General features: G+C 35.3%; 1 protein-coding gene across 1 annotated transcript in view; it reads left to right on the top strand.

The window, feature by feature from the left end:
* The window catches only part of ARHGAP15 (Rho GTPase activating protein 15), a 721,214-nt gene that overhangs the window by 363,279 nt on the left and 331,868 nt on the right, over positions 1-26,067 (top strand). Inside the window, 2 exon segments of the mRNA XM_006159626.3 lie at positions 5,968-6,066; positions 7,232-7,361. Coding sequence (XP_006159688.1) covers positions 5,968-6,066; positions 7,232-7,361 — 229 coding nt within the window.

The raw sequence follows: 26,067 nt of genomic DNA, 5'->3' as shown, positions 1-26,067 counted from the left end.
ACATCAAGATCTTTGTAATCTCTTAATACTATCATTTAACATGATGCCAATTTGATAGAATGGTATTCTCATTTTCCTCATTTGCTTCATTTTCTTCATTTGCAAAATCACTTCATGATAGTGGAGAGAGGCTGCATTTGGGGAATGTTATGTGCTTTGAGATCATTAAAGCTGATATTGCTTTGCATACCAATTGATAGCACTCATATCCTTTATATACTAAAGCTCTGATATAATCAACCTTTAAAGAATAACGTATCATGACCAATGGTTTATGTATAATTCCATAATGTAAATGTATCTGCAATAATTACTCCCTTCTCTGAAATCTTGACATAAGTATTGCTTGTACCACTCACACTGGGACTTATATAAGCCATTTTCTTCTGTTATTTATCTTTGTATGCATATGTCCTATTTATCCAAACAGATTGTGAGTTCCAGAGGGTGGGGCTGTGTATTCCTTATCCCTAGCATCTGACAATGTGCCTTGGGACTTAAAGGGTGCATGATTAGCTATCACTGACGATTGGGAGAATGTTTGGTTATGATATACCTTTCAGTCTGCTGGTCATAGGATTATCTGTAGAATTTATTCTGCCATTGGAATAGAGGTGCTGTCAAAGAAAGGGGTACACAGCGTACTCATGTGTGTCTTTGGTAATCATCCCATGTGTATCTGAGGTCAAATGGAAAGGAAGAAGCTGACAATATTTTTATTTAAATATTTTATTGAACTGTAGTTATTAATTTATTCTAATTTGACCAGAGTGAGGGGGGTGGGAGGAGTGAGAAAACAAGCTTCCAGGTCTGAGACTAGAACTGTGATCCGCCATGTGGGAATTCAGCAACCTTCACTGCCACGCCACCTGCTGGCCCGGAAGCTGACAATATTTAGCCATCAAATATATTTTGTGGAAACGTACCTATGGCATAAAGTTATCCACTGCTCATTATTATATTCATTTGGCTATGATTTATAAAAGCCTGTCAGTAAATTAAAATGTCTATAAAGACATTTTATCCATGAAGAGCTTTAATTAGATTGTCTTTATTTTTCCCAAAATCTCAATATGATCTTATAATCAGAAAAAAATACTCTTAAAAACAAATGTATGGAAATGTTTAAAAGTAAAAATCCATCCTGTAAATTAATCTCTCATTTAAATTAGAATCTAGCAGAGTAAATTTTTACTATAAGAATGAATATTGACAATAGCGATACTTAACGAGATTGAAAAGAATGACATTGCTCCCTGGCTTTGTGGCTAATGGACGTGGATCTTCCATTGGCAACTGAATGATTTGAATCCCAAACCCAGTGGCTTAAAACACACATCAGGCACATGTGCATGCATGCCCAAAATCCTAAAAGGAGGAAGAAAGGGAGGAGAAGGTATTGTGGTATGATCCCCATGGACAATGCTTACTCCTGCTTCTCTCTGTTTCTCTCTGGCTAACACACTCATCCCCCAACAAATTTTTTTAAAAAAGAACATGAAGAAGAAGAAAAGGACAACACTTGAATAAACATAAATGCTACTCCTTAAAACTCTTTTAAAATATTTTAAATAAGCATCACAATGTTAAAACTTAAATTTATTCCTCTTCATCTCTTATCCATGGACTTTGGAGCCTTTCTAGATCTGCCTCTATCTCCAGAGGACCACAAAAAGGACCCAGGGCCAAGTTCCAAGTGCAAGAGAAAACTATTGTTGCATTATTATCAAAAGTCTTGAGGGATATATACACCCTGGGTGTTGGTCAATAGACACACTTCGAATTTTCTGGGTATAAATTTGTTACCAGCAAAATTTGATATGGACCATTATTTAGTGTAAAAATGTCCAAGTTTGAGACTAATTTTCCCAGATGGGTAAAGACACTTAGCATTCTTGTTTTGGGTTTTGGTTTTAGTTTTGGTTTTTGTTAGAGGACACAAGTGCTCATCATAGAGAGACAGAGAAAGAGGAGAAAGAGGAGAAGTGAGAAAGCATCCTCTATTAGGGAATAGTCCTTTCCAGATTGTAGGCACACATGCACATGTGCATAGCATGTTTCTCAACCCCCAGATCTGGGACTCGAGCTTAACAAAGGGCCATGTGGAATCCAGCTACCTAAACCACCATGCTACCAGCTGACCTGTATATTTCTTATTGACAGCACTGGCACACTACACTGAGTGCTTTGGTGACTTGATATATCCTTTCAAAATACAACCTTTTGGAGCTGAGTGAGAGATTTTAAGGAACTTACTAAACTAGGCTTCTAAGCAAAATGGAGACCAGTAACTCTTACCTAAACCTATCATGTTTTCTGTAAGTTCTTCCTTCAGCTTTCCCTAACATCTGTCATGCTGGAGAAAACATGATATAGAAAGAGCACATTCGCATGGCTTAATATAAAATCCTTTATGTCTGTTATTAGGTCTACATCACTTTAGATTGTCTTCATAAATTGTTCAATCAAAAGATTTAGTCAAACCTAACGTTCTTTACTGATGTCTTCCTTTCCCAAGAGTGTTGAGAATTCGATTGCTCAAAGTGCAAATATGATTCAGCAAACCATTTATCAGAAATCCTAAAGAGGTAATGTAAAAAAGTGAATTGAGAAACCTGAATTAAATGGGCTTCACCAGGCAAAGATTTTGAAACTACTTTCCTGTGAGTGACTGGAATGGAACAGAACAAAGTCAATTACTGGCTGTAATTAAGAAGTGGATGCATTTAAACTGTAGAGAGCAGTAGCAGACTTCTCCAGACTGCCTAGGAACTTGAAAGATTAGTGGGAAGACAGAGGAAAGGATGTGAACTGTATCTCTCTGATCGTATGTTTTGAATGAATTGCATTCATACAATTCTCTGATCGAGCTTCCCAAAATGAATTCTTAAATCACTGGTTATGTATGATTAATGCAGTAATATATTTGGACAAAGAAACTTTTAAAATGCATTTTGCTTTTGGTTGTGTTAGCAGTAAAAGATCCCTTTTGCATTGCAGAGCATGCACCCAAAATGCAAATGCACTGCTAAAGTACTTGTATTTTATCACTGTTTGAATTTACTAGATGGAAAACTGAACTCTGTTGGCTCTTTTGTAAACCTTCAGAATACAGTAAATCTAATTATGTTTGTTTCATGTACTTTAAAAATGTTCCTTTTTATAATTTTAATAATGGTTTATTTATCCTGGCAGGGAAATATTAGATTGTACATTGTACTTGGGCTAATTCATTTTTCTTTGTGTATGTTAACAAATGGTGACGTTATATAATACATCCATAATCAAAATATTTAAATTTAGATTAGGATGAACATAGAGGTCAAGGACATTACTAGTTTTCTTGTGTTAGAGGTGATCTTATATTTTTTTTAGATTATTGTTTCTGAGGCAATACTTTATAAAGTAAATATTTGGAACTTTATGTAAGTAAAGAACATTGTAGTGGTGTTCAAATAATTAGGCAAACATCAGCTTAGCTGTCTTTTACTGGATACATAAAACAGAGGATTATGTTGAACCATCCCAAATCTTACATGCAGTTTTATACAAAAAGAGAGGGAGAGAAGTTAGGAGAAAAGAGGATTTGCCTCAGTAATCAGTCAAATTCTAGTGGGGGCGGTCATTAAACCGCGTTATTTTCCAGTCTTTTACTTCTTATAATTGCATACACTTTGGACTTCCTTCTCCGTGTGGTTATACAGAGCAAATTTAATATTGGAATCCATCTCACTCAAGAATGATTGTTTGGGGCCAGTCCCATAGCCTGCTGATTGAGGAAGCTGGATCCCACATGGCCATCCATGGTTTATATCTGGCTCTGGCAGCTAGGAAAAACACAACAGATGTGTGTGCATGTGTGCCCCAAATTCCGACTGTATCTCTCTGATCGTATGTTTTGAATGATAGAAGGATAAAAAATAGAGGAGAAAGAACTGCAGCACGACCACATTCCTATGAGGGCAGGGGGCTTTCTCCTGCTCTCTCTTTCTCTCTCTAGTGAGCTGACATGCCCTTTGGTGATTTAAAAAAAAAGAGAAAAGGGAACCAGCAGATGGCGTAGAGGTTACATCACTTGACTCTCACACGGCCGAACACAGGTCAAGTCCTGGACCCAGTGGCTTGAAAATCACACTGGGTGTGTGTGTGTGCATGCACAAGATCCTGGGAGGAGAATGGAGAAGGGATTGCAGTGTGGCCACCCCCATGGGGGAGATTTCTCACTTTTCCTCTCACTGTGTCTGTCTGTCTGTCTGTCTATATCATCTATCAATCTATCTCCAGTGAGTGCACACACCCTAAGGCAAAAACCTTTCAAAAAAAAAAAAAGAGAGAGAGAGAAAAAGAAAGAAAGAAAAAGAAAAGGAAGAAAGAAAGATTGCTTTGAGGAACTGGACTGCTCAGAGATAAAAATGCAATACTCTCTGACACTAGCCAATAGGAGAATGTTCCATGTTCATATCCAGAGGTCACTGAGTGTGCCAGGATTGAGTGTGTGCTGGCTGAGGCTCGGGGTGGATGGCAGTTGTGAGATGCTGTTTGGGTGCTGTCTCCAAGTCTTTGTTTTTCTCTCTGTTTCACTCATTCATGAAAAAAGAAAGAGAAACAAGAGAGAAAGAGAGAAAGAGAAAGAAAGAAAAAGAGAGAAAGAAGAAAGAGTAATGTTTTACAGAGTGGAGTAATGTTGCAACACTATGGAGTTTTTCAAAAAAATAAATGAAAAATGAATACATTTATAGGCATATGTATAAACCAAGACTTCTTTAAAACGCCAAGATCATTGTTATTAAATATTGCCCTAAAAAGCATCAAACTTTCAGAGTAAACCATTTTGGGTAATTGTCACTTTAATGACAGAATTATAGAGCCAGCCGGAAGCATGATTTGTGATTTTCTGAACCTGTACACATTTCAGTGGTCACCTCCTAGTTAGAGCGCACAAGGCTGAGAAAAGGTGACTGGCTCCTGATTGAGTATTTTGAAATGTCAGCCCTCTGAAGCTCCAAAGCCATACTTGATGTGTGACAGAAGCTGGAAAATGTTCATCTTCCTGTTGCACAAAAGTCAATACTAAGGAAAAATCTTCACGGTTCAGGTTGATAGTCTAATGCAAAAATATGTCCACATGCTTTTTGTGTGAGACCAAGAGCATCACACTGCATCTGTAGGGTCACATCCTTCTCTCACAATTCTGGAGTGAAAAAGATTTACCATAACAAAAAAATGTGTAGTTAGAGGCTAAACACCGTCAAATGTTTAACAGCATTCGGGGTATGGAACTTGAATGTTCATCTGATAAATACTTGTGTGAGAGGTTCAAATATGCAAATGAACTTTTATTCTAACATACTCCCTTTGTTAGGAAATGGGTCCTTTATTACTTTCCTATAGATCTTTATGATAGGAAAGCATAAATAGCCAAATGCTTTTCATCTGCATGACCTTTTGGAAAGTCTGCACGAGTCTCGTTGGTAAAGAATCTGTTTTAGAGCCCTCCATAAAAGGAAATCAAATATAGAGATACTATTAGATTTGAAAAAGACAAACAGGAAAGAGCCAAAAGTGCAGGCTAAATTCTGACACACCAGGGTGCATTTTTCTGTGGGTTCTGATTTAAATACGTGCTGTCTGCATTACTCGGAACTTCCTGGATTATTTCTCCTTAAGTTGGAGTAATTCAGCTTTAGCCCTTCTCTAAGTTAATCGTTCTATTATTAAAACAATAATGGATTTGTTATGACATGAAAAAACAGTTTACAGAGAGAAGTTCAAAATGATCCTAGCCTCCCAGTTCCCAGAAAGACAATTACTGGAATACGAGAAAGTACTTCAATGTATTAAACTGTGTGCTTTATAAAGAAATACAAATAGATATATATCATATATATACACATATATATGTATACAGTAATGCGTGAAATTTATCTTACATGATTTCCTTACGTGCTGATTTTTTTTTTTTTCCAGATCACAACAGTGTCAGGAAATGAGTTCCTTCTACAGTCAGATATTGACTTCATCATATTGGATTGGTTCCACGCTATCAAAAATACAATTGACAGATTGGTATGTATTTGTCTTGACTCTTACCTTTATTAATTACAATTTAGTCATTTAAGTCTTATAGCCTAGGCATATAACACATACACATTTGAGTAGATCCTATGGATTGTTCTTTGTAGTTTTAAACAGAGTGCACTAAAAATCTCTCAACGGGCAAGATTTTTGAAACACGATGTCACTTAATTTCTCTTTTTCAAAAATGCAGTGCATTCTTTTTGTTTGTTTTCTAAAATAACATGGACATTCATTTACTGGAGGTTGTAAAAAGCAAACACGCACTTAATAACTACTGAATTTTTACATTTTCAGTTTATGTAGTCTGTAATGCAGACTCTTGCAAATAAATATCGGTGTACTTAAGACCATACTCACTGTAATAACACCAGTAAATAATAATCCTTTGTGCTGATTTTTATTGTTCTCCCAGCTAAGCCAGTTTGTTCTTCTCATGAAAATTACATATCTAGAACTTCATGAAATTATCCCAAATCACCCATTCAGAATATGTTCTTTAAGAGTCAAATGATTTTAAATTACTGATTTTTAGACTCACTGTAAAGCAAACATCTAATTTTAGGACACTTATATTCGTAAAATCTTGAGAAAAAAATAATCTTGAGAGTTTTTCATATGGGCTACAATAGGAAAGTAAAATAGGAAATTTGTGTGATTTTACTGACATTTAGTTGCAGTGTTTCATTATATCATTTTGGACTAGGACATTAAAGTAGCAAATTGGGTTGATTTCCCCCTCATCAGTATAATCTCCTGTAGAGATTAACTTTATCAGTGACTCAAGAACCAGACTTCCTGAGTTTGAATCCTGGTTCTATCATTCAGTACCTGTGTGTTCTTGTGCAAATTATTTTTCTCCTTTGGCCTCAGTTTCTTCATCTGGAAAGTAAGGATAATAATTAGACCACCTCTCTCATAGGATTTCTCTGATAATTAATTGAGTTAATTGTGTGCAGCATTTAGGAAGTGTCATGCACATACATAAACTATTACTAAATTTGAATATTGAGCTTAGCAAAGAGGTGCTGTTCCAAAATAATTACCTTCATTTTAAACTTCCCCTTAAATCTAACTTCAAACTAGACTACAAAACTACTTGGTGAATCCTTTCTTCCTAATAAAATTATTCAGTTGAATTATTTGTTGCTTCCAGCCAAAAGATCCTAGTTGTTCAGCAAGAAACCTGGAATTATTCAAAATCCAGAGATCCTCCAGTACTGAATTGCTAAGTCACTATGATAGTGATATAAAAGAACAGAAACCAGAGCACAGAAAATCTTTAAGTGAGTATTTTCTTTGACTTGCTCATTTTAACTTTGTCTAAATGCAGTGCTTATGAAATATAAATGCATTGAAATGAGATTTAAGCCAAACTCTTACTACTCATGGAAGATTCACAGCCATTTCTTGGCCAGGAAGGGATTCGTGCACTGGAGGGCAGTCTGGGTACTTTGCTCACAACATTGTTGGTAATGCCTTTTGAAAAAAAGTAATTGTTTCAAGGTCATGGTCTCTGCTTACAGCAAACCTCTAAATCTCTGAGTAATAGCCATGGTGTTCAGATTGGTGATTGATTTTGAGAGTGGGAAATGTCAAGCGTCTCCAAACTTTGGTATGCTGACTATTTGATTTCCATACATTAAGATATGAGTGACCACCACAGTTGGCCCAACCTAAACCAATAGGCCAGCAACTTTTCATCCTTTCAGATCACCAGAAAGATTTAAAAATGTGCTCTCCAGAGACCGAGAGAAAATGTGGGATGCGAATTGAATGTTCTCCAAGGTCATATCTAGTTCTTATATGCTCAACTAACTGAATTTTTAGTAAAAAGATCCAGTCTCACCACTTAAATAGGAATCTCTCTTAACCTTTTTCCAGCCTGCTGCTTCTCCAATAAAAGAGTTACTAAAACATGTCACATGTAACTCACAGAGTTGGGCTGAGTCACAGCCTTCTGAATGAGCAATTTCCTAAAGTCTTATACATTGCAGTTACCTTTCTTAGATCTTATACCTACCTGCTCCCAATTTTCTGCAACAGTATTTTTTCCTACCATTTCTCTCTATTCAAAAATCAGTTACATCTTATCTTTTTGAACTTAAACCGAACTCTGTAAGTTGAAAAGAGATGATAATGAAATATGTGTACATGTATATACATATATGTACATCAGAAAGACATATGTATATGTATATACATGCATGCACATTTAATATACACATATGACAAGGAAAAATAAGTTATTTATAATATATCCTTTAAAGGTGAATTATTAAACCCCACAAATCTAGAAATTACATAAGAACTCACAGTAGAAACACATTTTTGAAATAAAGTCATTATTCAAAGACTCATACAATTATTTCCAATAACTACTAGATACATATTTATTTAACCAGTTGTGCCAAGTTGCAGTTTAAGATCATCTATGTTATTATCTACAAAGTACATGTGTAATTATGTAATTATAGACAGTTAACAATGCTATTATTATTTTTTTTCTGGAAGAAAAAATTCAGAGTTATTTCATTTAGTTCCTGGTCACTGTCCCCTGTTACTTCACATAAAATCAGGCATAGGTTAGGTGTATAATTAGATGTGTCAAAGTGAGTTGTAGTATGTACAAAGAATAAGTGTTGCAATAAGTAGACGATCTGCAATCTTAGATATAATCACTGGTTAGGAGGAGTTCTTGACGTGCTTCTGAAAACTGAAACTGTGTAGAAAATAAACATTTGCAAAAATGTGTTTGAGAAACACCCTTGAGGCTAATGGCTTATATACCGAACACTAGTTATTTTAAAAGTTTCCAGATATTACTGGGGAAAAGTTTCTTTTCTTTTCTTTTTTTTTTTTTGAGAGGTTTTTGTTATAGCGCACCTGCGCTCGCCAGAAAGACAGAGAGAGACAGAGAGATAGAAAGCGAGAAATCACCCCCCAGGGAGGATAGCCTCCCTTCTCCTCCATTCTCCTCCTGGGATCTTGGGCACAGACGCTCCTGCGCCCAGCATGAGTTTAAGCCACCATGTCTGGGACTCGAATTGCAGTCGACTAAATGGGAGTTCAGCAACATAGCCATTATGCTAACTGCTAGTCCCATGGGGAAAAGTTTCTACAACTAGAATACCAGCTACTTATCTTCTTTTTTAAAAATTATTTTATTTAAATTTAATTATTTATTTTAATTTGACCAAAGAGGAACAGAGCGAGAATGAGAGAGAAAGAGAGAGGGAAAGTCAGAAAGCAAACTGCCCAGTCTGGGAATCGAACTGTGGTTGGACATGTGGGAGTCCAGTGACCTTAACCACCATGCCACCTGCTGGCTCCCCCAGCTACTTATCTTTAGAATTTATTTTAATCAGGAAAGACAATTATTTGTCTATTTGGAGCTTAAATTCCATCCTGCTTAAAAATAAGGGAAGGGACAAATACTTTATTTATTTCAAAATATGCCTAACTGTAAAATGATCTGATATTTACCATTCAGTTTGGAGTTAAAATAATCATTACCTAGAAAATATTGAGCACTTATTGTGCACCAGACACTGTTCTAAGTGCTTGTCTAATGTTAAGTAACTTAGTCATCCTACCAACCATATGAGGTAGTTATTATTACTATAGATAAGGAAATAGGCAGAGATAATTAAGGTGAGTTATACAAAAACAAATAATAAGACATGTTTTAAATCCAATCAATCTGATTTTAGAGTCTGTGCTTTTAACCATTTCACTACAGTAAAGAAGTAAATGATAAAGATGAGTTTATTGATATCAACCTTGAACTTGAATAAAAAGTACACTAAAAATAAGAATAATAGAAATCAGTAAATTTAAGACACAAAAACTTTTTAATAAAAAAATTAAAACTAGATATTTCCTTTGGACTTTGATTTCTCTATTAGAGAGTCATTTAACATTTAATACTAGCTTTAATTTTAGAAATACTTTCTTCTGTATGTTGGTGAATAAATATACAAGTGTAAGCTTTTTTTTCTTTTTTTTTTGGTGGGAGAGGTTTTTGCCATAGGGCATGTGCGCTTGCCAGAAAAACAGAGAGCAACAGAGAGACAAAGCGAGAAATCATCCTCCAGGGGAGATGTCCATGCCACAGTCCCTTCTCCTCCCTTGTCCTCTCAGGATCTTGGGCACATACATACATGCGCCCGGCATGAGTTTAAGCCACTGGGTCCGGGACTCAAACCACAATCGACTACATGGGAGTCGAGCAACATAGCCACTATGCCAAATGTTGGTCCCATAATTGTAAGCTTTTTTTAAGGCTAGTAAAATTTTTTGCAAGATAGAATGTAGTTTATATTATTTTGAATTAAGTTCATTCACTATGTATGTATTCATCTTCATTTGAAAGGCATAATGATTGATCCACCCATACCATGTCAAATCAGACTATGTGATTGAGGTAGTCATTGACATATTTTGTATTGGATGCTTTTAATTTTTTTTTCCAAGTAGAAAATAACCTGTGTGAAACTCCTTTGAATAGGTCCTAGAATTGAAAACCCAAATTTAGATTTCTTAAAACATGCATTCAGTTGTTTGTCACCCTCTGGAAATTAAATAATTATGTGGAATCAGAGATGCATAGTATCCTCTTCCTTATTAGTAATCTAACCACAAACTTTATTGTCAGTTTGTTGCCTTTGGCTTCCTGCGCCCTTGATGTTCTCACGAGTTTTGTCGCCAAGATTGTAGGCAGATAAAGCCAGAATTACTTTTTAAAAAGCATGTGAACATCATTAGTAGCTAACAGGTGGTCATTTCGTTGTCCAGTTTGTCTGTGTAACATGGGAAAAATATGTTCTCTCAATGAGTGAATTAAGAAAGTTGTATTTAAATATATTTTCCTTTTAGAGTATGATTCCGAACCTGCCAACACTATTAAGTACTAATCAGATATTTTAAGATACCAATTGAGTCTAACAGACAAGAAGCCAGAAAAATTAAGAATAAGGGTCAAATCACCGTGGGAAACTCAGGACACCAGCCTGGGATGGGAGGAAGAGAACAGCTCTCCAGGGAGGGCTTTGATGGAGAGTAGCAAGTCAAACAGAAAAAAGTGCAGTTTCTCCAAGGAAAGAGAACTGTCTTCCACTGAGGTCAAAAAGGAAAGGTCCGAACATAAATCCTACATCAGATATTCTTGGAGAGATTTTTAAACTTTTCTGAGCTTTACTTTCCAGATCTATAAAAATGGGTACAATAATGTCCTTACAAGGTCACAGGAGAGTCTTAAATTAGATATGTAAATACTTAATTCACAGCAGACACTCAATGAGTAGGAGCTCTTGTCATTATTCTCTATGTCCCTAAGCAGATGGCACCAACACAGGGCACGAGCCAAGGGTGGTGTCTGACAGGAGACTGGAGCAGTGCATATATGCTTGACATCTTATTCTTTGAGTGTACAGAAAATAGGATCAAGGAACCAGAATTGGATGTAGAAGTCAGAGCTACAAAAATCTAAATATGAGCAGCTGGTCCTTCTCCTGGCGACTCCCCAGGTGAGAATGGCAGCCAGGGCATTCTTGGGAGCAGCACACCAGGAAATGGTAGGAAGCAGCCAAAGGATACTCTTGATTCTTTTATGCCCAGGAGAGCATGTCATTAAGAAGTTCTAGTTGGTGGAAAAGATTCAGCATGCTGCCATTTCCCTATTCCTTTAGATAAATATTCTAGTTTATTGTTCATGCATGCATTTATTCTTTTTCATTAATAAATACAACTAAAAAGTACACAACTAAAATTCTTAACTTTACTAATCTGTCCTTGTTTTTTAAAAAATTGTTTTTCTGGCAGTTGCCACTTGGCAACCTGCCTGCCCAAGAATCTTTTGGGTGTACTTTCTTTTCTAAAATCTTTCTTTCCTATTAAATTCTCTTTTCTACCAAAAAATATTTTTCTATGTAGGTAATGCTTTAGTATATTGTATCTCATGCCTCTCAATTGTTGAACAATAAAATTCTTGCATGTGGAGACTTTGGATACATTTTACACAAAATGGACACTTTTAGGAAGCATCCCAAAATGATGATGAATTAGAAGAATAAAATCAAAAGGTATGAGAACTACAAGGAAATGGATTTCCTTTCTGCTGTCTCTTGATTAAGTTATAACAAAAAACTAATATGCTCTGGACAAAAAGATAAAAAGTATTTAGATGTGGATTTCCCAATTCGATATCCTTTTAATGGCTTGTGTGTTAAGGCTCTGGAATGAAGACAGGAGTGGAAAACAGTAATTATTTATACAACGTAGAAAATTAAAATGCAGTAAAACTTTAATGTTGTCTTTATTTTCAAATAGTACCTGTAAATCAGGGACAATTGCAGACAAGCTCTACAGAGAAGGAAGTAATTTTTGTACTAACCTAAATAATTATAATACCAGCCATTCACAATTATAAGTAATCTATGTTCTCAAAATTCAATTGTAAGTTGGTTGCTAGACTTTGACACATTTTCACAAGAAAACCATGTATGAAGACACAGAAGTATATTTAAACCCTTTGCACTAAGTTGCAGTGTCGGTTTAAGGGACTAGGTCCTTCTGAGTTTGCTGCAGGTCTGGCTCTGAGTGCTGTCTTCCCCCAAGAGCATTGCTTTCCTTCTGCCTTCCCATTTCTTCCTCCCATTCCAACACCAATTCCACCAAAGCCGCTAGGAGTCTCAGATGTCTTTGGTGAGGAGGTGCTTGGCCCCTGGAAATCCCCAGTGGTGGTGGAGAGGGAATATGGACCCTCCCAGCCAGAAGAAATAGTGAGAAAAGGAGAGAATGGAGGACTGGGAGAACGGTTTTGCAGCATGGATAAGGAAACGTTTCCTCAGCAAGGCAGATGTTCTTTGTAAGAAACGTAATGACAGAATAGGTCTGGTATTGTCCCAAAAGTTAACACTTCATGAATCAAGGTGGTATGAATAAGTGATCATGATGTTATTGCTTCATCTTTTCTGTATGTTTGAAAAGCTGAAATACACACCACACACACACACACACACACACACACCAGACACACATACACGTGCGTGCACACACACACACACACACACACACAGATGAGTTAGACATTGCTCATGTGCATAATTCAATAAAGTATATACATATTTTCTAACTGTAACTTAAAGACTTTTAAAGAAAGATCAAATTCTCTGAAGAGTTACATTAAGACCTTTTAAAATAAAGCATTGATAATGCACTGTTTTTCTACTTTTTTCCCCAAAGTGAGTAGTTTTTTCCTTATGATCATTGTGACCTTTCTGATATCTATGTAATTAAGAAAACTTGTAAGATGTTTATTATTACCCAAAATGGAAAAGTCATACTAGTTTCTTGGATAAATATGTAATTAGCAATTGTTTAAAACACATACTGTGAAGCCTGTTCTGTAGACTCATATGAATACATATTTTAAAGTTTCTTTTTATTAAGAATTTTGTATAAAACAGCTTAATCCTGCCAATGCATGAAAATAATAAGATGAACAAACCATCTGCCAAGAAAATAAAAATATTAAAATTGCACACATAAATCCTATTTTTTTTTTTTTTTTGGAGGGGGTAGAGGTTTTTGCTACAGGGTGCGTGTGTCTGTCAGAAAGACAGAGACAGAGCAACAGAAAGCAAGAAATCACCCCCTGGGGGGGATGGCCATGCCACAATCCATTCTCCTCCACTCTCCTCTCAGGATCTTGGGCACGCATGCACACACACCTGGCGTGAGTTTAAGCCACCTGGTCCAGGACTCGAACTTCTGTCAACTACATAGGAGTCCAGCAACATAGCCATTACACCTTGTGCTAGTCCCAAATCTTATCTATTTCTGAAGAAACAGAAAACTCCTACTTGGAAACAACACACACACACACACACACACACACACACACACACACACACATCATCATCATCATCATCACCTTGTGTAGAATATTAAAAATTACTGTGTTATCAAGAGAACAAAGGTTCCAATTTGAGTGAGATGGTCACTCAATTCTTCCCCTCTACCACTAAACTATGGTACCAATTTCATTAAATATCTACATGAGAAAAAATGAACTATTGACCTACAATGTGAAAATGCAGCCCACTCTCTATATCCATGAATTTTGCATCAGAGGATTCAACCAAAAGCAGATGAAAAATGTTACATTGTTATTAATGTGTACTATGTAGTTAGGTCTCCTATGGTTGCAACTACAATGAACATATACAGACTATTTTTCTTCCTCTTATTACATAAACAATGCGGTATAGCAACTATTTACATATCATTAGTTTGCATTAAGTATTACAAGCAATCTAGAGATAACTTATAGTAGGTGAGAAGATGTATGTAGGTGATACGCAAATACTACACCATTTTATATTAAGGACTTGACTATTTGCATAGTTTGGCATTTCCGCAGGTATGGGCGGGGTCCTAGAGTCCGTCCTCTGCAGATACTGAGGGGAAATTGTTTTACTGTGTTCTAGGACAGAGAATAACTAAGGAGAAGATGAATATCAATTCCCTGCTTGATTGTTTTCCACAGGATAAGGGAGTTGTGTATTTCAAAATAATTTCAGTTGGTAAAGAAAACAGAAGAATGTTAAATGAAAAGATAGGTTGTTAAGCTGGAGGACTTAAATATCAGGAGAGAAAAATAGTAATGATTAGACACACACTCAATAACCAGGCATTCAAATTAATTTGTTGAAATTGTATATTCGCAAAGGTTCCACTGTGGCCCTCTGTGACCCCTAACATTATTCTGACGTCTTTTCTCAAGATAGGTAGCAGCAATCCCAACTTTCCAGAGACCCACTGATTGCAGTTTCTTCAAAACAGTCAGTTCTCAATGAATCATTTGATAAGAGGACTTACTTATGAGCTGAGCAAAGAATGTTCTGACTAATCTTTTCTTCCGCATCTCAGGGTTGATCTTGCCCTCGAACCTGAGTGCATCCACTGTCATGTATCTTGTGGCATCAGCTACTCTGAACGTCCATCTAACCTATCAGCACTCGTGCGCTAGATCACCCCATCTTCTTCGTGACCTAGCAGTAACACCATGACCGTATTTCCCCTTAGATGAACTGTGTTTAATCAATTTCTGATTTCATTAGGTCAAATGGCATCTTTCTCTCAATAATAGGCCAAATCCAGAGAGCGCTTTGCTCTAACTCTCAAGCAGTAATTCCTTAGCGTTAGCACACTACTGTGAGTGTAAACAAAGGAAAGGAAAATGCTCTTTGATCGCCTTTGAAAGTTTCTCTTTTATTTCATGATTTTAGAATGAGCATATATTAATATTTTCTTGCAAAGTTAGGCATATAATATTTATTCATTATTGTCATATCAAGTTCAAAGTATCTTTCTAAAAATGACGCTTAAAGCACTCTTACAGTGAATCCCTGTGCAGAGAAAAACATTATTTTGAATACTTCTGTATACAAGGTTTATTTGATCTAATCCTTTTTTGTTTCTGGAGTATAAGAATTTATGCTACTTTTCCCCAAATCCTAAAAAACTTAATTTGCTTTTTAATGCATTTATTTAGATGTCCCAAATAAGCCTAATAATATGCTTTGGGATACCATTAATAGTTAGTATATGTACTTTTTGAGACTTTCTTGGAAAATAAGTTTCTTACTGAGTGTAGTACCAATTATACTCATGTAAGCAAAACCAGGTATTGTTTTATCTCAAAAGTATAAGGCAAACCCAAAAATAGCAGATGTTTCCTTAAAATTCAATAAAACCTGATTTATAACATAAAGACTCTTAACTTCTTGAAATGGCTCAGAGATTACCAGGAAAAAGTAAATCAGTCTGCCAATTCATTTTTCTTTTATTTTTTAAGTAGAACCTGAAGCCAAATATTATTGCTACCCAACTTCCCTAATGCAAATAAATATGCCCGATTTGCACATAAAACTAATTGACCTAAAATATAGAAACAAAAGAAAAGTTTCCATAAGCAAGTAGGAAGTGTAAGACTTTGATCTTGCTGTCATATATGATGTCTTCCAAAGTTGAAGTGCAGAAGTAAATAAATATTTCTCAAGTTACTGTACTGGAATGGTCCAAGTCCAAGTTTCTACATAGATTGTCCAGTTTTTTCCCACTACTTCTTGACCCACAATCTATGTTCTAAGGAAACAATGCTTATAATCCCTGATATACACAATAATATACTGACTTTTGCTTTTAAGCCAAAGTCTCCTTTTCACTAAACTAGCAGTCTTTAACATAGCCCAGATCACACTTCCCAATATTCCAATCACCCATTCTAACAGCCAATCTTATTTGAAAGAATTACTGTAGTTCATTCTTTTTAAAAACATTATTTTATTTCACTTATTACAATCATCATGTGTTTAATTTGAACAGAGAGAGACCAAGAGAGATTGAAAGGGAAAATAGAAAAGCAAGTCTTCAGGTTCGGGACTCGAACCATTGTTGGCCATGTGGGAGTCCAGCGCCTTAACCACAATGCCACCTGCTGTGCCTTCATTCTTATTCTTGAGACTCTTCTGTGAACAATGATTTAGAAGTTTCAGGGTTCTACTGGAGGCGATAAAAGAAAAAGGATTTCTGTAACGTACAAAAAAGGATAGTAAGTTTGATTATTTTTACAGGACTCAGAATAATTTTATCTAGGGTTGGCTTATTTATGAACTTTTAAAAATAAAAAATATAACAAAAGTCATAAAAATGTTAGCTATGGAAATCTTCTTCAAAGGTTGCATGGGATTGTGTAAAAAGTTTAGATTTAAGAGTCAGGAAATATGAGTACAATTCTTACCTCCAGGATATATAACTGTATGATTTAGCCAAGTTTCTTAAGTTTCCCAAAATTGAGTTTCCAGATAAACATAATGAATACATCTTATATAATTACATATAATATAAATATGTATATGATCTAAAAAAGATAATATATGTATATAAGGATAATTCATATAGTGTATCTAAAATATACCTAAGAACTTTGTATATTATATATTGTGATATAAATATTGTCTCTAATGATTTGCATATGAGTGAACTCTGAGTAAAATAATTATGGTTTTTGGTTTTTCTATTATAAATCCATTAGTTTCTCTCTTTATAAATACAGCACGAAAGTCCTTTTATTACTGTTTTCAACAGTTGACAAAGGGCAGAATAAACAGATGCCTAATTGTCAAAGGCCTACTTTTTTCTTTTTCTTTTTTACAGTTTTGCCATGGACACATTTACTCACTGGAGAGACAGAGAGAGAGAGGAAGGGAGGGAGAGACAATGAGAAATTATCCCCCAGTGAGGAGACTGCCAAGCTGAAATCCCTTCTCTCTATTCTCCTCTTGGGATTTGGGGCATTCATACACCCATACCAAGGATGATTTTCAAACTGCCAGGTCCAGGACTCAAACCTCAGAGTTGGCCATGTGGGATTCAGATGACCTGACCTCTCCTTCTTACTGACTCCAAATGCTTAATTTTAAAATATCTTCATTATTTTCTTAGTTCATACCACCATGCATATTTTAACCTTTTATTTCCTTAAGGAATTCTGAATGTCATGGGGGGTAAGTAGTCCATTTTGCCATTCCTGAATGTAAACATGATATTATGACAGTCTTTAGAGATTAAGCTTTGCTGAGAATCAGTTGCCTTTCTATTTGTGTATGAAATTGAAGTAGTAAGATAATACAAAGTGTAATGTAACTTCACTAATTAACAAGGAAAGATTTTTTAAATTTTGAATATATATGTATATATATATATATACACATATAATACTATATATTCTCATTCATTGAGTCATTTGTTTACTCATTCACTCAGACATTTAATGTTGAGCACAATAGTTTTCACCTGGAAGCTTGTTAGGAAATAGGAATTCCGAAGTCCCATCCCAAACCTGCTGAGCCAAATCTGCATTTTAAGAGGAGACCCATATGCACATGAAAGTTTGAGAAATACGTTACTATATGCCAAAAATAAGTTATCTAAATATGCTTTTGAAAGTCCAGAACCAGAGAGTGACCTTTAGAATTTTGATATCTGCATATATAGAAAAATGATCTAGTTTGCCTTTGCATGAAATAATTTTATGGATGGTTATCATGTTGCCCATGCCATAACAGTACATGATTTTTCATGACAAATATTTATTTTATCTCATCAATCCCTTCCAAACCATGATTACAGACTAACTGACAAACCAAGACAGATTTTCTATTTTCTGTTTCTTGCCTACACTATGCCAAAATAACAAACTATGAACTGCCCTGTTAAAAAAACAGTAGTTTTGGCCCAACCACAATGGTAGGTGCTGTTAAGGTGCTTTGTTTCATATTGAGGCCTGGGATGAATGCTCTGTCCAGCCTAAGTCTAGGGATGAGTGAGACCTGTAAGCCTTTATTCTCGGGAGGCTGAGTAGAAGGATCATGATGTGGCAATACCCTATCTTAAAAAATAGTTCACAGTTTTAGTCAATAGTAAAAACAAAAATAATTTTTTTCAAGAATAAACTATCCTCAGGACCAGCAGTTATATAGTGGCTATGTTGTTGAACTCCCATGTAGTCAACGCAGTTCTGGTCTTGGAACCGGTGGCTTAAACTCCCGCTGGACACGTGTGCGTATGTGCCCAAGACTCTGAGAGGACAATGGAGGAGAAGGGATTGTGGCGTGGCCATCCACCCCACCCCACCCCAACCCTCCCTGGGAGGTGATTTCTTGCTTTCTGTCTCTCTGTCTCTCTCTGTCTTTCTGGTGAGTGCAGGTGCCCTATAGCAAAAATCTCTCCAAAAAAAAAAAAAAAAGAAAAGAAAAGAAAAGAAAAGAAAAAGAAATTGAAAAAATAAAATAAAATAAACTAACCTCACTAAAACAAATAGGTAAGAAACTAAAGCTCCAAGCTATTCCCTGGAAAAAATTCACTAATTCCCTAAAATTCTGTTTTACCCCGTATCTTTCATTTGATTCTTTTTCAGGAAACATAGAATCTCACATGCAGCCTCTTTGTTTTGCTTTGTTTTGTTTTGTTACTTCCTGTCTCCAAAGCAAGAATAATAGTATTCAATGGCTTAAATAGTTCTATTTTTATGTTGTTCTTGAGTATTTGAATTCATTTCCCATAGGTCTTCAGGATAGATATCATAATTCTGGATGAAACATGACTTATCTGTTTTACTCATAGAGTAAGTTTATCTGCTGTGTCTGCCAAAACAGTGAAGAACCTTTAGTCAAGGCTTTTTAAAAAGTTCAAAGAAAACAAAAGTATGATCACCATTTGGTTATCAAAAAAGTTGAAGATAAATTCAAAATATAGCCTGATGAATCTTAGTAGTATGATGAGACTTCACTTGCTGGGAAGATTGATAATGACTTGTTCCAAAATAAATAATGATTTTCTTAGGTCCACCTTTTTCAGTCCTAGGAAATGGAAATTGAAATAGGCAAATGATAAATTATTTTCTCAGTAAGATTCTTCCTCATAAATTTGCTCCTTAAATGTCCAGTCTCTTAAAAATGTGTTGGTTAGTAATGAGACAGATTGAAAGAGTTTCCATAAAATTTTAGTAGTGCTTGGATTCACTTCACGTATTTAGCTTTATTACTCTAGGACAGCTTACATAAAAATAATTCATCTTTTTTTTCCGGTCAAGTACCTGGGTTTGTTGTTGAGGTTCCATGCCTTATTTTTAAATTGGGCATAACTGATTTCCACTCAAAGATTTGGCTGAGAACCCATAGAATTTTCACTTAATTCATTTTTATTGAACAAAATCCAGAATTTTAGTCAAGAAGCGTTAGATATTAATCACATGTGAGCGGGATCATTAAAATTTCCTTTACCTTCCAGAACGGCAGGTCATTATGGAAGCATAAGATGTGAGCTCACTTCATAATCTTTACAATTACATAAAAGCAATCATTTTCACAAGTCTTACAAGAAGCTTTTAACTATTACTTGCAGAGCATGTTGGAATATTAGACTATATTATGTTGTGTTATTATAGATGTGACTTGTGAATTGAAAAAATGTTCTCTGACTCAAAACTCTTAGAAGTTATCCTTTCCAGCTTGAATAGCTTTAATTGTTTAACACAGTTTGTGATTATATTTTTTGCAAAGCAAGTAAGGACCTTGCTACTGAAATATAAATTTCTATCTCATTTTTTAATTATTACACTCAACTTTATAGAAAATTAGAGAAGAAATGCAATATTGTTTATAATTGGTAACAATTTAAGGTGAATTAGTTAAGGAGAAACTCTAAAACAAAACCTTTTCTCCTTCCTTTTCTTGTAACCAATTCTCATCTTTGACTTTGAAACCCAACAGTTTAAACTTGGGTCTTATTTCAGTGGGCTAATCCCCTTTCATAAATCATGCTCAAGAGCTGAAATAATTTGCACATCATTTAAAGAGTATTTGCTTTGAAATATTCACCTCAAGCCCTTTTGTATATCCTTTCTCTCTAAAGATTTGTAGTATTTGTTTTGTTCTCTGAGGTATAAAAGACCTGGATAAACTTTATTCCTGTTGTTTCAAGATTAGTTAACGAAAATGCATATTAATTCAGCGGGGACGGGAACAAACCTCAGTAAAGATGATCATACATATGCCTCTCGGGAACAGCAAAGTACAAAATGTCAGTCTTCAAATCTCCTTGGACTTGCTCAAAAGAGCATTGAGAGATTTAAATTTCCAGAATATGTCTACAAATGTATTTTCTTTGTTGTGGAGAACAGGAGCTATACTAATTATTCTTCCTCAGAAAATTGATTCTAATTTATATTTGAACAAAATTAAGCTATCTACAAAGAAGCTCTTTAAGAAAACAGAGAAAAACTGCCACAGAAAAGGTAGATTTAACATTAGAAATCATATACCTGATATGCCACTAAATTTTTAATTTATCATCTTACTTTCAGTCCCAAAATAAAGTTGAACATCGGAATATTTGTAATCTTTTTCTACAAAATAGTAGAATTGAAAGGATCTCACAAAATTAGAAGACATTTTAGATAAAATTCAATGTTACTTTTAAATTTATAAGCTCAAATTTTACAATTTGCTGGTAAATTCAGGAAAAAAATACTGATTTCTCCAGATACTGAATCTGCTTCATTTGTTAAGATGTGCCCTGTTCTTTTCTTAAACTGAAAATGACCATAAACTTTTGGCACTTTAGTGCTTATCCGGAAATGACTAAGTGGATTCAGGGGTAATAAATCACTCATATGGATCCAGCCACCCACAGTCTTGTTCCACTTCTCTTCTTTACAAGTGTAGTATTAGACATTTCCACAGTCCTCAGGGTGCCAAACTTTGCACCATTAGGAAAATCTGCAAGTAGCTTGATTTATCTTCCTCACTCAGTTAGCTAAGACTGGACTAAGTAAAACTCAGCAAGAATGAACTAGACTTGTTAAACTTTTTTAATAGGGAGATGCAACAATTACAACCCTCCTCCTTCACCACTTGAATTTACATTGTAAGTGAAGCCCCTGGTGAAAAATATTCAGATGAGATCTCAAATTATAGGTGCATGGCTGGATGATGCTGACTCTGGGTTTTCATTATACACAGAGGATTGTCTGCTGTTTGCAATTAATCCAGACACAATCCTCTTGGTACTTCGAGGGGAATGTGGAAGAAATAGCCATTTTATAAGTTGTAAACTCCTAAATTACCCTAAATTTGAGACACTATTAATCGGACACTTAGATATAGATAGGAGCTAATTATTGTGTAGGCTCATCTTCCCCTGATGGAGAAATCAATTAAATATTTAGGATGTGGACTACCTTCCAGGTTGGATAATGCATTTCATTTAAATTATGGCCCTCCAATCCGAAACATTAAAGGGGATCTTAACGGATGGGAGCACATTACTGTCTCTTGGATTGGGCGCATTAACACTTTAAAAATGAATGTGCTTCCCAGGATTTCCTATTTGTTCCACCAGCTGCCTGTCGATGTGCCAGATAAACAGTTTAAGGATAAGTATGTAAAAGATGCATGTGTAACATTCTGTATGCTGAGGTACACCCTTGTAGGAGCAGTCCCCAACTGTGGCCCCTTTGGATATTTTTTTCACAGTGCCCTAGCAATCTGAAATGAAAGGGTTCATTTGATCATGGGAGAATGAGTGTAAAAACCAACCGGAGATGCATTTAGGCCTCTAACAAAGGTTCTATGTATGTCTAATCTTTTATCTTTCTTTTGTATGGTATATCTTAATAAATAATTGGGATTCTTATTGAAAAATGTTGGAACAATATAGTAGAATTTGAAATAAGCATAAGCATTTCCATTTTAAAAATTTAACTTAGTCATTAGTCACTAATTTACTGAGTGAATCTCACCCAAGAACCATTACTATATCAAATTTATGGACAGTATTATAAGAACAAGTCTGCAATGTCTCTCATATCACAGAAACATGGCATAAAAATAGCCAATGGTTTTGGAGGGCTTACCAGACTATAGTCACTCTTCTAAGCACTTGAAGGCACTCTCTCATTTAATCCTTTCAATAATCCTAAAAGATCCACTGGATTTATTATCATCCTCTTTTTACCTATTAGGTAATAGAGACACTGAAAGGTTAATCAATGTGCTCGAAGTTACACAGCTAAGAAGTGGCCGTAATTGGCATTCTGTGCATCCTCTACAGTAGCTTCTGGAGTGAAGCTGAAAGTTTCTGCAACTTACGGGCTCTATAATCTTTGAACCAGCCACTTAACCACACTTTGCTTCTCTTTTATAATCTTGAAAATGTCAATAATAACAGTACCTACCTCACAGAGTTGCTTGGAAGTGTAAATGTGACATTCGTAGCTGTGTTTGGCATAACGTAGGAACTCAAATGTCAATCATAACATTAGAACAACATTTTATTTTCTCCTATAGAATTTTTAATGTTCCTCTAATTAGGATAAGAAAAGTTGTCTTGAAAATAAATGATTGAAATCTCTAGAGATTAACGTACTTTCATAAAGGTTTTTGGGTTTATGGGACTAACATAGTATATCGAGTGCTTTACAGAAGGTTATAAACTTCCTGACCTGAGTTAAGTGTTTGTCTTAATTCATTTTCTATTTACAAAAATCTTGAGTCATAATTCATACTACGTAACAGGAATACATCATATTAGTTTACTGAGTGAAAACAAATTTACCTAATCAGAAAAGAGATGGTTAAGATAGGGGTCAAATTCTTTGTTCCTAGAGACAGACTCCATGCCAAATCTGATAGAGTACATGCTTCAGTGCATGTGCTTTGCTTCAGAAAAGAGCAAAATACTCAACATACAACTTACATATTTGAGGGGGCTATTGAGGGTCTTGTTCTTTGGCAATAGAATATGGGATTATAAATTTTAACAAAGTTGCAGGAATTTACCTGAAATTACTTACTAGCATTTTAATGAGGAATAAACAAACAAACAAAATACAAAAGAAATTGATCCTCTCAAACTTGGGTGGAAAGTATGTTCCAGAAGTCTTCCTTTGTGATCACTGTCATCGAAAGGCCCCTGAGGAATCTTATTGCTAGTAATTGCTAGTAAAGTCTCCAATATTAAAGACAACTGGTATTTAAGGGTTTATCAAGAAACTTAGGAATTAAGTTTGAATTCTTTTTTGTTAATCCATTCTCTCACTATTGGGCCAAATTTATTGTAGATTATGGGTGAATCATTCATAGATATTTTACTCTTTCAATATGTTAGGTGAACTGGAATAAAATCAGAATCTGATATTCCAATCAGCCATGCACATTATTTGGGTGGGAAAACAGCTTGATCAGTGATCACTCTGTGTTTGTTTGTTAGCTTGCCGGTTGAAAGTCCTCACAGTGGAGTGAATCTCTTCATCTACCCCTGAGCTTTATTCATCTTCCACTGAAGAAAGAGAAAGGAAAAATGTGGAGTGATAATACGGAACAGGTCTAGGGCTCAATCAGCTAGATTAGCCAAGCAACTCTGAAAACCAATGAAAAAATGAATTGCAGAATGTACTTCTCTTCCCAAGGTTTTTGTCATGTTCATGATGTGGAGGGGTTAATTTCTCTATTATATTAGGCTGTCGGAAAAGTCATGACATGTTTTTCTGGTTTTCTATGCCAAAATGCATCATGACTTTCCCAACAATCCAATAATACATTCTTAACATAAACAGACCAACTCATATCAAAATAATCTATATTTGGAACTGAAAAAGACAAAAATAGGCTCTACAAAGCTAAAATTTCTATTTGGGGAATAAACAAAGATGACACAAAATCCAAAAAGCTAGAGTAGTGGAACAAGAACTCAGTTCACACATTATATCATGTGCTGACCTGAGTTAAATGTTTGTCTTCATTCATTTCGTATTGGGAAGTTGCCTTTTGCATGTACTTCAAGCACTGGAGTTCTCAGTTTTACATTAGTAAATATTATTTGTGTTTTCATTTTAGCTGTCTATTTTCTATCAAGATGATTTAATTTTAAAAAGTTTTCATATGAAATATTACTAAAATATGCCTGCTTGATCTTACCAACAAAATGAATATAATAATTGACTTGATAAAAAATGTTTTCAACAAGGTACTTTGATCAAATTTACATTTTCAACTCAATACTGAATTTACTAAAATGTTGTATTCATCTTAGTGACAAACCATCATACGTAGAATATGAAGTAACATCAAGAACCATGGTCCAGCAAATCTTTCTAAAGGAAAAAGTTTATAAATTATCATGCTGCAAACTTGAGTCTCAATGTCTTTTTCATATCCAGTGTACCATAGGCTGGGATTGTTTCCTAACAGCCCAGGAAGGAGGATATGAAACTCTTCAGTAATAGGAACAGTGTTAATTGACCTAGAGTTTAGCGTTTGGGAAGCAAATGCTACACATTGTTTTCGTGCAGATTAGAGAGGCTCCTCTCATTGTCCAGTTGCAATGAGTAGTAAAAATTGTGGGTGCCAGAACTAGACAGCCTAAGCTTAAGTACTAGCTCTAACAATACTATGCATTTCACTTGGGTAACATTTTCTCAACAGCTGCATGAGGACTAAATAATTTAACCACCCCACTACCCTGACCAGCAAATGGTGTAGTAGTTATGTCGCTGGACTCCCACATGGCCGACCTTTGTTTGAATCCCAGAGGCTTGAAACTCATACCAGGCCCATGTGTGTGAGCATGCTCAAAATCGTGAGAAGAGAATGGAGGAGAAGGGATTGCGGCATGGCTGTCCTTCCAGGGGATGATTTCTCACTTTCTCTCTCTCCATCTCTCTCTGTCTTTCTGGTGAGCACACATGCCCTGTAGGAAAAATCTCTTTAAATAAATATGTGAAATAATTCAGCCCTTGAAAGTTGTTAGAATAATACCCTGAGGGACCAGCAGGTGGCGTCATGCTTACAGCACTGGACTCCCACATGGCTGACTGCAGTTCAAGTTCCAGGCCGAGTATTTTAAAACTCACGCTGGTGCATGTGCTTGCGTTCCCAAAATCCCAGGAGGATTATAGAAGAGATTGCTGTGTGGCCATACCCAATGGAGGCGGGGGATGATTTCTCACTTTCTCTTGCTCTCTCTATCTCCAGCAAGTATAGATGCCCTACAAAAATATCTCGCTCTAAGAAAAAAAAAATAATAGTACCTGGAATATAGTAAGCGCTCATTAAATGTTAAATGATTGCTATTGCCATTAGAGTACTATTAGTCTTTAATAACTTGAACAGTATTCTTAATGGTCAAAATGTAAACAATGTGGCAAATTAATTGGAGTTGTGTAAAAATGTTTAGAATCATCACAAAGGAAATTATAATTTGGAATTTTTCATTGTCTTATACACTGAAATTAAATGCATTAGATAATAATATGAAGTAAACAAAATTGTAAAATGACATGGCTGGATTTATTTTCATAAACTTAAAGCATTTTCCTCCTACAGGGTAAAGAATTTGGTTTAATCTTAATTAACATATTAATGT

Source organism: Tupaia chinensis, unplaced genomic scaffold (genome assembly GCF_000334495.1).
Source record: "Tupaia chinensis unplaced genomic scaffold, TupChi_1.0 Scaffold000638_1, whole genome shotgun sequence".
NCBI classification, from domain to species: Eukaryota; Metazoa; Chordata; class Mammalia; order Scandentia; family Tupaiidae; genus Tupaia; species Tupaia belangeri.
This window is presented reverse-complemented; position numbering and strand designations above follow the sequence as displayed.